Below are 12952 nucleotides of genomic sequence, written 5' to 3' on the forward strand. Positions count from 1 at the left end.
TCAACACAATCTAACCAGCTGCCAGCGTGGCCAGAATAAAAGCAGGCAGAACGTGGAAAGACTAGACTGGCTTAGTCTACTGGCCTACATCTTTCTCTCATATTGGATGCTTCCTGTCCTTGTACATCGGACTCTAAGTTCTTCAGCTTTGGGACTCAGACTGGCTTCCTTTCTCCTCAGTTTGTAGACAGCCTAGACCTCACCTTGTGATCATGTGAGTCAATACTCCTTAATAAACTTGCCTTTATATATATATATATATATGTCCTATTAGTTCTGTCCCTATAGAGAATCCTGACTAATACAACCACTCATCTCTCAGTCATCTAAACCAGAAGCATGGGAGTATCAGCTTTGACTCCCTTCTCCCAACCCCACATACCTCGATTCCTATCTGATCATTTGTCCAGGTTCTGGTTTATCTGGCTGGGAGTCTTGCTCTGAACTCCAGCCTACTGGGCTGGGATGCTGCACTACAGGCAAACTCTTGACAATCTCCTCCTTAACCCTTAAGGAGGAGGTATCCTTCAGGTTAAGGAAAGGATACCCTTCCCTTAGTAACCCAGAATTTTCATAATCAATGACCTCTCAGAACTGGCAGAGCCAGAATGCATCCCCACCTGTCTTAGCTGAATTGCCTCTCTAGCATCTTCTGTGCTACACCCAAGCTCGTAGCTTACTGCTGCCAAGTCTCTGCCTGCTACTAGCACGTCCTTACTAAGTCAACCTCTGCCACCAGTGCCTAGCACAGAATTTGGCACAAAGAAAAGACCAAGTAAATGTTTGATAGAATGGAGTGAAACTTTTGTGTAGTAGTTATTTATTCTCAGCTGATCTCCATAGTCACCAACCTCCCTACTACCCGGTGCCACCCTCAAGAGGACACCTGTAAGCAGAGGAGGTCCCCAGGGCTGAAGACTCCATCAAATCCTGTGATGAAGAGTTTCTTTGGCCAAGAGATCTAGCATTTAACTGATTGGTGACCTTGGTCCAACAATTCGGAGTCTGTTTTCCTCCCATCTACATCTCAGAGCTGCTGCAAAGACCAAGCTATGGAATAAACATCCTTCCAAAGAGCCATGTTGGCTTGTCACTGTATATGTTAGTCTAAAGTTTGGGTATGAAATAACATCACTCAGCGAGCTCCTTACAGCAGATTTCTAGGCTCAACCCCAGAACTTCTGATGTAGTAGGTCGGGGGACAGATCTGAGAATGTGCATTTCTAACAAGTTCCCAGGGGAATACTTGTCTTAATTCATTTGGGTTGCAGTAACGGAATACCATAGACTGGGTAGCTTTTAAACAACAGAAATTTACCTTTTATAGTTCTGGGGGCTGGAAAGTCCAATAGCAAGGTGCCAGCAGATTAAGCGTCTAGTGAGGGTCCATTTCCTGGATCCTCACATGGTGGAAGACATGAAGGAGCTCTCTGGGGCCTCTTTTATAAGGGCATTGATCTCTTTCATCAGTGTTCTGCCCTGATGACATAATCAGCACCCACATGTGCCACCTCCTAATATCATCATTTCGAGGATTAGAATTTCAACATACGAATTTTAAAGGAACATACATATTCAGTCTATAACAATACTGATGCTGCTGGTCCAGGGACCATACTTTGAGAACCACTGCCCTAGATGATTCTGAGACCATTACTCTTTCCATGCTGATGCTGTCTTTCCTACATGAAGCATGCTATTTCAATGCTTGCCTTTATGTTTTACCTTTTTTGCTGTTTTGTTGGAATCTTAACCCAGCCTCTAAATTCCTCTGGGCAAAAATTATACCTTCCACTCTACATACTCTCTCACTTTCTGTTTTGTAAAATAATAAGTACATTTCCAGCGTGATTAATAATAGAATAGGAAAAGGGGGAAAATCTCAGACTATCAATGCCAATAAACAACACCTACAAATAGGTATCAGCCCTGGAATTCTCTTAAAAATTAATTACCGGGCAAAAAACATTCCACCATCAGTGGTGATATGGGAAGGAAGATTATCTTCTTGATGACACATTTTGTAAAATGTGGATTATTCAAGGTTTTAGCTGTAACTTAAACACCAACGTTTTTTAAAAATAAAATACCACAATTGCATTTCAACTCATAATTTTTATACTGATAGCCAGACTATTGTGTTTTCAACAAGTAAAATCCATTACACAGTCATGGCAACAGTTTGCAATAGATTGTAAATTTTTATTGAGATGATCATCTTGCGATTGAATTTCAAAATGTATTATATGATCATCAGCAAATAAGTCCACGGGGGCTGCTAAAGTACTTTGAATATCATTTATAAAGATCAAAAACCCTGGAAACTCTTACATTTACCCTGTGGAAAGAGAGAAGTCTCATCAGTAGGATCAAATCAATTATTTTTATGGATGAATATTGCATTGCAAAGCTGAGATAAGGTATTACCCAGTTTAATAACATATCATTATATCCTTTGAAAGTAGTAAGTTTCATAATCAGGTTTCAATGAGGAATTTTACCAAAGGCCTGTTTTGAAAATAATCAAGAAAATGGCATCTCTGTTCAGCATAGTGGTTGAATAACCTTACAAGGAATATTTTCAAGCAACGAAAATACCTGGGTTACATACTACCACAATACATCACTGAGATACTTAAGAACAGTTACAGCCAATTCCACTATAACTCTTGCTTTGAAAATGCAAATTTGTTCCAACATAATTAATATATGAAAGGGCAATTTGAGAATAACACGAATTCCGCATTTGCTTATGTGTGATTTTGTATGTGAGAAACATTAGTGAAGAAGAACCCTGCACCCAGCAGAACTGAGCCACCTAGGAATACAAGCACACACACAGTTCCAACCCTTACCTGCCCCCTCAGCTCACTACCTGTGTTCTGAGCTACACCTTTTCCCCCAGTTTCAGACAGCTTTCCTTCCACCACTTCACAGTCACTCACAGGCTGTAACCTCCCTGAGGCCCACTTCCACAGCAAACTTCAGGTCTTTTTCAAGGTAACACACCATCTGTGTTGAGTATCCTTTATCCAAAATGCTTGGGACCAGAAGTGTTTCAGATTTCAGATTTTCTTGAATTTCAGAATATTTGCCTATACCTACTAAGATATCTTGGGGATGGGACCCAAGTCCAAACACAAAATTCATTTATGTTTTATATATATATCATAGGCAATCTTATATAATATTTTAAATGATGTTGTAGATGAACCGAGTTTGTGTACATCGAACCGTCAGAAAGCAGAGATGTAACTGTCTCAGCCACTTATGTGGACAGTTCTGTGCTTGTCTGTCATCACCATAATTCCTGACTTTGAATGTATATGCTATTGATAAGAAATCATCTTCTTATGCTTATTCACACATAAGTGCTTAACAGTAAAAAAGAATAAGGGATATATCATTAATACCATAAAAAATTAATGTGTTCAGGTTAACTGAGCAGCACAGTAGCCTCAGCAGATACCTGGATCAGCTGTTGAATGTCAGCAACAAACATCCTGGCTTTCAGTCCTCTCCCTGTGATGTTGTGCTTTGATGAAGAGTTCGTACACCCTGCATTTTATTGTTTTAGATGAGAACAAACATCAGAAGCAGGTGAGGAACCAGGAAGTGGATCCTCTAGGGAGAAAGAGGCATTCTGCTCGATGGCTTTTAAAAATGTTTCCTCCAGAGTCATCTGCCTCGTTAACAAGGATTTTTGTCTTAGATGTCTCTGATTTTATAAATTGACAAGGTTTCCTGTTCTGCTATGAATGCATACTGCTCCAGTCCTTCAATAAGCTCATCACCAATGCTTGCCGTGTCATCTACAGGCACTTTTTCTGCAGTGTTAACAGTGTCATGTTCATTTGTTGTATCGTGTTGGCACTCAGTAAGTTTCAAATTTTGGAGCATTTTGGATTTCCGAGGTTCAGGTTAGGAATACTCCACCTGGATGGATGCACTTCTTGGCCATTTCACATGCATAAAATTGTGCCGCAAGTTTTACTAGATTCCCCTCTTTTTTGATGTGTCACTAGGGAAGTATGGCCCTCCAGCCCCATTTTTTCCATAATCCCTGTGGTTTTTATTTCATAACTTGATATACTGTGGTGATTTTTAAGGACCTATATATCAGGTTATGGCAGAACTGTATGCACTTTCCCTTGCTGTTTGTTCCATGGTTCCTGTACTGATGGTTCCTTCCCCTCCACCCAGATGCCCCCAGTGACTCCTTTTTGTTTTCTGAAACCCATGCTGCCTGCTTTCCTGAACCACACCCGCTTCCACTAGAACATCCCCAGCTGTATATACAATGCTCTCTCTGTCTCTCTCTCTCTCTTTATTCATCATGATGTGGCCAAAAATCAAAGGCTGAGAATCAGAAAATCTAAGTGTAATTCATGACCGTGCCACTGGCCATTCTATGACTTTAGACAAAGAGTTTTAAAGCACTGAGTCTCTTTTCCTTTGTGTATACATGAAATGTAAGTTCGTACAGCAGAAGGTTACTTGGAGTGAAAAAAAGATATAAATAAGGTAATTTGCAACAAATAAACTGCAAGTTCTTTTAATTTCTTGAGTTGCATCCAGAGCCAGACCATCTCAGATACAGTGAGACACACATTGTTAGCCAATAGCCCCTGATTAGAAATGCAGTAGAAGCCAGGAGATCTGGGACACAGTTGGATCCAGAGAATCTCTCCTCTTAGACACAATCTCCACCAGCAAACTCTTACATGGCATCCAGAAATATCAGAGAGACAGGTGTAGTCAGCAGCCCACAGAGATAGAGTGGAATCCAGAGGACCCTCAGAGGAATAGTCCCAACCCAGACTCTTAGGTAGGGATAGGAGCCTCCAGGGGCTACAGAGGCAGGAAGCTCTTAGGGATTAAGGCAGTTCCAGAAACAATTCAGAGATACTGTGAGAGCCAGGAGGCATTTAAGACATGGTTGGCAACAGAAGCCCCTCGGAGACAACTCTAGAATTAGGAACCATCAAGAAAATTGTCAAAACCAAGAGTCACAGGCCCAGCTCAGGGAGCCTCAGGAACAATGTTAGAATTAGAAATACATTAAAGATACAACCAAAACCAGAAGACCGCAAGGACATAGTCTAAATGGAGGCTTCAGGGTGCATAGTCAGAGCCAGGAGCCCTCAGAGACACAACCAGAGCCAGAAGCCCTCAGAGAAACAGAGCCAAGAACCCTCAGAGAAACACGGCCAGGGCCCTCAGAGACACAAAACCAAGAGCCCTCAAAGACATTCTTAGCATTAGAAAGCCTCAGACATATAAATGGCACCAGCAGTTCTGGGAGACACAGAGCCAGTGTGTCTCATCAGAAACACTATTAGATCCAGGAACCTCCCATGACCCAGCTAAAGTCAGGAGGTTCTCAGAATCACAGTCAGAACTAGAAAGTCCCCAGAAATGCAACCACAGCCAGCAGGTCCTCTAAAAAAAAAAAAAAAAAAAAAAAAAAAAAAAAAAAAAAAAAAACCAAAACCTTGATCCTTTTTTATCCACAATAGGAAGCACATTCACATTCAAAGAAAATTAGGAATTATTTGTCACAGGAAGGTAAGAGGAAGGCCAGTCTTGGCAACAGCACGGCCTCTCATAATGGAGCCGGGAAAAAAAAAAAAAATCTTACCTGCACACTTGGTCCTGGTGGTGAGGGGAGGCCCTGGCGGTCCGGTACCCCCCTCACCTGGTCGTGTGAGGAGCACTCGGATCTCATACTCAACGTCGGGGTCCAGATGCCACAGCTTGTAGTTGGGAGAGTCGACTATGTGGGTCTCCGCCCAGGTGCCTGTGGTGGTGCGATATTCCACTTCCTTCAGGATGATGGGGCCATCCCCGATGATGGAGTTGGCATTTGGCTTGATCCACAGGTATGTGGCCCCCACAGCCAGCAGCTCTGGGGGAGCAATGGGCGTGGGAGGCTCTGTAAGACAAGCAATCAGCAAAGGACTGTCAGACTCAAATGATTTACAGAGCAGACTCCGAGCACATGATGACAAGGCATAGAATTCACAACATAGCCACAAAAAATTGTCAGAAAACCCTTTGGATTTTATTTTATTTTATTATTTTTATTTTATTTTTTTGAGATGGAGTCTTGCTCTGTCATTCAGACTGGAGTGCAATGGGGCCATCTCAGCTCACTGCAACCTCTGCCTCCCTGATTCAAGCAATTCTCATGCCTCAGCCTCCCAAGTAGCTGGGATTATAGGCGCCTGCCACCACAGCTGGTTAATTTTTGTATTTTTAGTGCAGATGGGGTTTTACCATGTTGGCCAGGCTGGGTCTTGAACTTCTGACTTCAGGTGATTCACTCACCTCAGCCTCCCAAAGTGCTGGGATTACAGGCATGAGCCACCACGCCCAGCCTGAAAACCCTTTTCAAATCCCATTCATGCCCTACTTTAAGGGTTTGCATGTAAGTACCTGATCAGTATTTCTTCAGTAGCTATATTCAACACCTACCTTATCTCCTTTATTTAAAGGCACGAAAGAAAGAAGGCCATGTGAGGAAATGGTTTTCCCAGAACACAGCAAAGCTGCTGGGTGAATACTCTGTTTTCTAGCCTCAAAGGAAAACCTACTTTTGCTGAAGTGAAGTTTGGCACAAAACCCAGAGGAGCCTAAGGTCTACAAACATTTCTTACACAGAACACATAGATTGTTAGTGGAAGTTCTTTCCAAAGGGTGATAAGAGCCTAAGTAGAAAAGGAATGATGGCACAGCAAGAATTCAGCTTCTGCCTCAACCCCAGCAGGTTTCTTCCAGCAGAGAAAGTCATGGGTCACAGCAGACTCAGCAGGAATGAGGGGTCAAAGGAAGAGTCATGCTGAGTTTTCTTGCATCTGCTCTGTGCTGCCACCTCTCTTCCACTGAGTTCCACACAGTCAGCTAAGTAGACTAAAGGTTCAGCAGGCATGAATTGTGGACTCTTCCTCGCAATTATTAGCCCATGGCAAAGCTACAAAAATTAACGCTTATCTTGTACTTCTTACGTACTTTAAAATCTCACACATATCATTTCATGTAATTCTTCGGACAATATTATCACCTTCACTTTAATGGAGAAAAACAAAACAAAGCAAAACAAAACAAAACAGAGAACCTAAGAAATCAGGTCACTTAACCAAGGTCATGGAGAAGGTAGCGTAAGATGAAACTTACATCTGCATGACTTCCCGGACCAACCTGCACCAAGGAAGGCTGTCTGCCTCTTAATATGCATCTTTAGAAAAATGGAACTGAATATATTGGTTATTTTTATTTGTAGTAAAAATGGCAGAATAAAGAAAACAGAAGAAAGAGAAAATATGAGAAGAAATGGAAGAAAATGGAGAAAAATGGAAGAAAGAAAATCTCTCTACCATCCAACATAGCCATTTTTATTCCTCCATGTTCCATTACAATGTTTATTTATGTACTGACACATTTTTTTGTGTGGTTATAATAACGCGTAGACCCAATGTAGATTCATTTTTCCTCCTTCACATATATTGTAAGGATTTTTTTTTTCATATATTGCTCGAGCTTTATCATCATTGTCTTTAATATTTATAGAACAATCCATCAGGTTACCACACTAAGCATTCGCTGATTGCTGGATACGTGAGTTGTTAATGTTTTGCTAGGATAAATAATGCTACAATGAACATCTTTGTGCAAATTACTTCAGTCTGTCTTATCTTATGTTTTCTTAGGACCAAGGATATGAACAAGAGGAAACGAAGAGTAGAACAAGGAAGAGGAGAAAGGGGAGGCACAGAGGAGGCACATGAGGGTGGAATACAATGTGCATTTGCTTGAGAACATCTCACTTGTAGAGGGCCTCTGGTTTATTCGCATGGATAGAAGGCAGGTATACATTTTAGCTTGGAACTCAGGTAAGGGCTTTGAGATAGAGACGCACTCAGCACTTCCCTTCTAATTAATTACCTAGAAGCAAAGATTCTCTAGAAACAGAATAATTGCTAGGAAACAGAGGTGGACAATATTTTCTCAGTGTGACTCGAAGCAAATCTTAAGGGACAACTCCAGATTGCCTCTATTATAGCCTGCCATTTGGTCAGAGAAGGAAATTAAGCAGATTAGTCAAGCTAGATGCTTTTCTTTACAAAGCCATGGAGGTTATTACTCAAGACCTTGTTATCTCAAAGGTGTTTGCAAATTGATTTTTGGATAATTTGTTGCAGGTAGAGAAGTTAGGTTGGCAGGCAGATAATTTCTGAGCTCATCCTTTGTGCATGTTAAATATATGGACCCTTTGATTGTTATTATCAACTCTCCAGAGCTCCCATCAGTCTCCAGAGAAGACCCAGGGGTGATATTTTGCAGCTCTCTGATGACTCTGCCCAATTCCTTAACATAATTATTCACAGACTAGACCTCTATAGAATTAAGAGCAGCAGACTTCAACAGTTTGGGTGCTGAGGGAGTGGCCCCATTTAGTTCTTTTCCATCGACTTTTCACCATGGTTTTCTGCTCTCCTATTTCAGACAGCAGTATTCAGTTGCTGACCGCCAGAAAGAAAATAAAGTATTAAATCTTTCCAAATGGTTAGCTTCTTTTCATGTATTTCTAATGGCATGTGCAAGTATAGTAACAAACATCCCCTTGAGTATATAAATGTCCCTATCTCAAATGATTTGCGACTTCACACATTTGTGTGCAGATTAGCCACATGGTTACCTCTCCGTCCATCCCCTCAAGAATAGACCACGTAAGTTTAATCACAGTGTTTCCTCTATGTGGCACCAGTGAAGCCATCAGATTATTGTGTGCTTTATTCTTTTCTTTTTTAGTGATCAAATGATTTATAATTGGCATTGTTTAGAAGGCACAGGTACTGGTGGTTCAAAGAGACAGAAGCAAAAATATAGCACAGAATGATTTTTTTGGTAAGTAGCACATTATTTTACAAATACATAGAAAAAGCCTATTCTATTTATATCAGTTCTCTATCTCTAAGATGAACTCTTCAAGAAGACAGTATAGGAAATGTACAGGGCCATCCAGTCCAATGGCTAGCGTCATCAGGAAGGAAAAGGAAACCCCTATGTATCTCATTTGCCAGACAGAGCACTGTGCGCATGAAATCTAATGCAGCCAAGTAAATCAGTGATAACGAAGTGTAATAAAGTCATGATGGGGGTGGCAGAGGCATTTCTGAAGCCTGTGAAATGACCTAATCTGGTCTAGAGGTTAGGGAAGCTCTTGCAGACAGCACTTAGGGGAGTGTTCTGCTGGGACTGCTCATGTTGAGTCTATGAACAAAGAAAAATTCCTGGGGGTCTCCTAGTTCTGAGTTACTTGGGATAGACTGGTAAACAATTAAAACGATGTCCCCTGTACATTCATTCATTCACTCATTCTATGAATGACGAGTCCCTGCTGCTGGTCACACACTGTCCCAGGCGCAGACACAATCTTGGCTGCATGGAGCTCACCTTCCAGCCTTCACTCGAGGATTGACACAAAGAAGTCAGGAGAGAAGGAAGCTGACTCAGAAGATGTTGAGAAGGAGAGCATCCGAGAATGGAGAGGCCCTGGGAGCCAGACCTAGGTAGGAGCTTATGGATCCATAAAGCGATACACATATACAAAATGGATTACTGCTCAGTGAGAAGAAATGAACCAGCTGCAGATGCAGACACACAGAGCAACATGAGTAAATCTCAAAAAAAAATTCATACAAAGGAAAAATAAAAGAAGAATGCATGATGACCCCACTTATGTGAAAAGTTCAAGAACAAGCAAAACTGCTCTATGGTGATAAAAGCCAGAAGCATAGTTACCTAGCAGGCAGGTACTGACTGGGACAGAGCCTGAGGGAAGTTTCTGGGATGTTAGAATGTTCTGTATATGCTGATCTGGGTAATTAAATAATAGAAATCAGAACAGTGTTACTATAAGGGACATGACTGCCTGAAAGAAGGCATGAGAAAAATTTGGGAGGTTATAACCATTTCTGTATCTTAACCAGGGTTATGTAAGACTCATTAAACTGTGAACTTAAAACATAGGTATTTTTATGTATATAAGTGATACCTTAAAAGAAAAAAAAATCACAAAAATATGGATATGTGACTCACTAGGTGAAGAGAATGCCACTAATTACTTGAAACTGAACCCCAGAAAATTGGGAGAAAATTAGCCCTTACTTCTATACCATTTCCTCCTATCAGCACCATCAGATGCTTGAATTCCTAATAGTTTTCCTAACAAGAGGTTGTTCAGGCACACACCAGTTTCTTATCCATGAGCCTTTTCACATCTAACACAACCAACGCCCTCTCCTTACCAGACTCCACAGCATCATCTGTGCGAAGCCAGGAGTAAGTATTTAACATCTGATGGCACCCTCTGCTCATGAAGTTTGCAACCAGACTAAGGAGGAGGAAGTCTTGCCTTCAGGGAGCTGGGGCCTGAGCTGGGTGATGACATCAGTGCCTTCCAGCCAGGCATCAAAGCACTGCAAGGACAAGGATTCCAGGAGCCATCCATGAGGCCTGGGCAGCAGCAGCCCTGAGCTTCCAAGGCTCTCCTTCAACATGTAGATGGTGAAGTGACCTCTTCATGTAATTCTGCCTCATCCTCAGGCAGCAATCTCCAGAACGATTCTGTCTTTCTTTTCCCTGCTGTGAGCACTTGTAACAGTTTGACTCCCCAGAAATTCCCACAGAGAGCAAAAGTGTTTCAAATAGCTGGAGACAGAGCTGTGCGCATGTATTGTCTGCTCCAGACAGAAATCAAACATTTTGAGAAAAACCAAATGTTACTAAGATGTGAAGTGAGCCTTGATATGATTAAGGTGAGCATAACCTGGCCTCCAACACTTTCCACCACATGCCTCACCCTACCTGATCACCGTTTTAATTGCATTTCTATTCACTGACCCTCTAGGTCTGTGGGAATGCCTCCACCCACCCAACGCTAGCCACCAACACAAACCCATTTATACACAGACAGAAACACAATTGTGCCATTCTCATTTCCAGACTTCTTTTGTCTGTGCCATTTTTCCCAACTAGAATGGCTTTCTTTTTACTTTTTTGTTTGTTTGTTTGTTTGTTTTTTGCTTTGTTTTGAGACAGAGTCTTACCCTGTCACCCAGGTTGGAGTGCAGTGGTGCCATCTCGGCTCACTGCAACCTCCACCTCTTGGGTTCAAGTGATTCTCCTGCCTCAGTCTCCCAAGTAGCTGGGATTACAGGCACCTGTCACCACGTCCAGCTAATTTTTGCATTTTTAGTAGAGATGTGGTTTCGTCATGTTTGCCAGGGTGGTCTTGAACTCCTTATCTCAGATGATCCACCCGCCTCAGCCTCTCAAAGTGCTGGGATTACAGGTGTGAGCCACCGTGCCCAGCCTTCAATTATTTTTAACTAAACCATCCCTATTTTTCTTTTCAAAACTGCTTCATGATGACTTACTTTCATGTAGCACAGGGCTAGGCACAGAGTAGATGTTCGATGCTGATTAGACTTTCTACGATTTATGTGCAACGCTGTTTTCATACAATAATGGACTAAGGATAAAAAGGACTACGTTGGGGCCAGGCTCCAAGCTTTCCTTGACCTTGGCTTACCACTAGCCAGATGTGTGACTCTACTCAATCTTCATGGTCCTCAAATTTATTTTACCTTGACAATGAAAGATTCAAGTCATAAAAGTCCCTAAATTCTCTACCAAGGGCCACAGGGATTCTATGTGTGCTCACTGACCACCCTAACAGTGAGCAATCGGCAGTAGCCCAGGCTTCTCATTCCTCCCTGGCTTGGGCTCAGGGTCCTCGGACACAACGTAAGTAGATATAGCATCAAATCCTCCAATAGGTGCCAACTAGAATAAGTCTTTGTTGGCCGGGCACAGTGACTCATTCCTGTAATCCCAGCATTTTGGGAAGCCAAGGCGGGAGGATCACTTGAGGTCAGGAGTTTGAGACCAGCCTGACCAACATGGTAAAACCCTGTCTCTACTAAAAACACAAAAATTAGCTGGGCACGGTGGTGGGCACTTGTATTCCCAGCTACTCAGGAGGCTAAAGCAGGAGAATTGCTTGGATCTGGGAGGCAGAGGTTGCAGTGAGTCAGGATCATGCCATTGTACTCCAACCTGGGCAACAGAGTGAGAGACTCTGTCTCAAAAAAAAAAAAAAAAAAAAATTAGTCTTTGTGCCCTAACCAAACATACAGCCAATGGTCAATAAACATCTGATGTCTTATTTAAATGGGTAGAAAAAATATTTGATAAGTTTTCCCAAAGTAAGAGGTTGAGGGTGGCAACAAAGAGATGAAAAAGAACAAGAAGTAGGATGTTGTAGAGAATACTGAATGCACCTCTAAGCAAAGGATTGGAAGTATTTAGGGAGAAGACATCAAACAACTGACAGAAAGCAACAATCAAAGACATATGCAAAGAAAACTTCTCTGAAATACCCAAAGGCCCGAGTTTGCAGACTCTGAAGAGCTCAGTGGGTTCCAGGCAAAATCAATGATGAGACTTGAGCTTAAGTACATACTGGCAATATTTTTGAAATATAAAACTAAAGAAAAATTTCCATAAGCCTTCAGAAAAAAATAACAGATATCCATCAAAACAAAATAAAAAGACTAAAAACTCTGGTTCCATGCTTTATTATTACAATTTCAAACATAGGGATGTGATGAGGAAGATGATGAGAATAATCACAAATAACATCATGGGGCCGCTCCCGTGTACTGCACACTTTCAGACACCTGTGACTGCCCTCCATGCTCTACAGTATCGATTCATTTAGTCCTCACAGCAACTTTATGGTTGGGTAGATACCCATCCAGAGTCAAACAATTAATCATTCAAAAATCCAACACTGAGGCCAAGGCAACCTGCCCGGGGTCTGCACTCCTAACCATTATGATAAAGACAATGGTACATTATGATAAAGACAATGGTACACACACAA

At 41.8% G+C, this 12952-nt stretch overlaps 1 protein-coding gene across 15 annotated transcripts in view; it reads right to left on the reverse strand.

Annotated features, from left to right (window-relative positions):
- PTPRT (protein tyrosine phosphatase receptor type T) overlaps nucleotides 1-12952 on the reverse strand; it is a 1114889-nt gene that overhangs the window by 591396 nt on the left and 510541 nt on the right. For all 15 annotated transcript variants that reach the window (XM_074003238.1, XM_005569031.5, XM_005569028.5 and 12 more), the window contains exon 7: nucleotides 5642-5935. In XM_074003238.1, the coding sequence (XP_073859339.1) occupies nucleotides 5642-5935 (294 nt within the window). The remainder of the gene's footprint in view (nucleotides 1-5641; nucleotides 5936-12952) is intronic.

This window comes from Macaca fascicularis, chromosome 10 (assembly GCF_037993035.2).
Source record: "Macaca fascicularis isolate 582-1 chromosome 10, T2T-MFA8v1.1".
NCBI classification, from domain to species: Eukaryota; Metazoa; Chordata; class Mammalia; order Primates; family Cercopithecidae; genus Macaca; species Macaca fascicularis.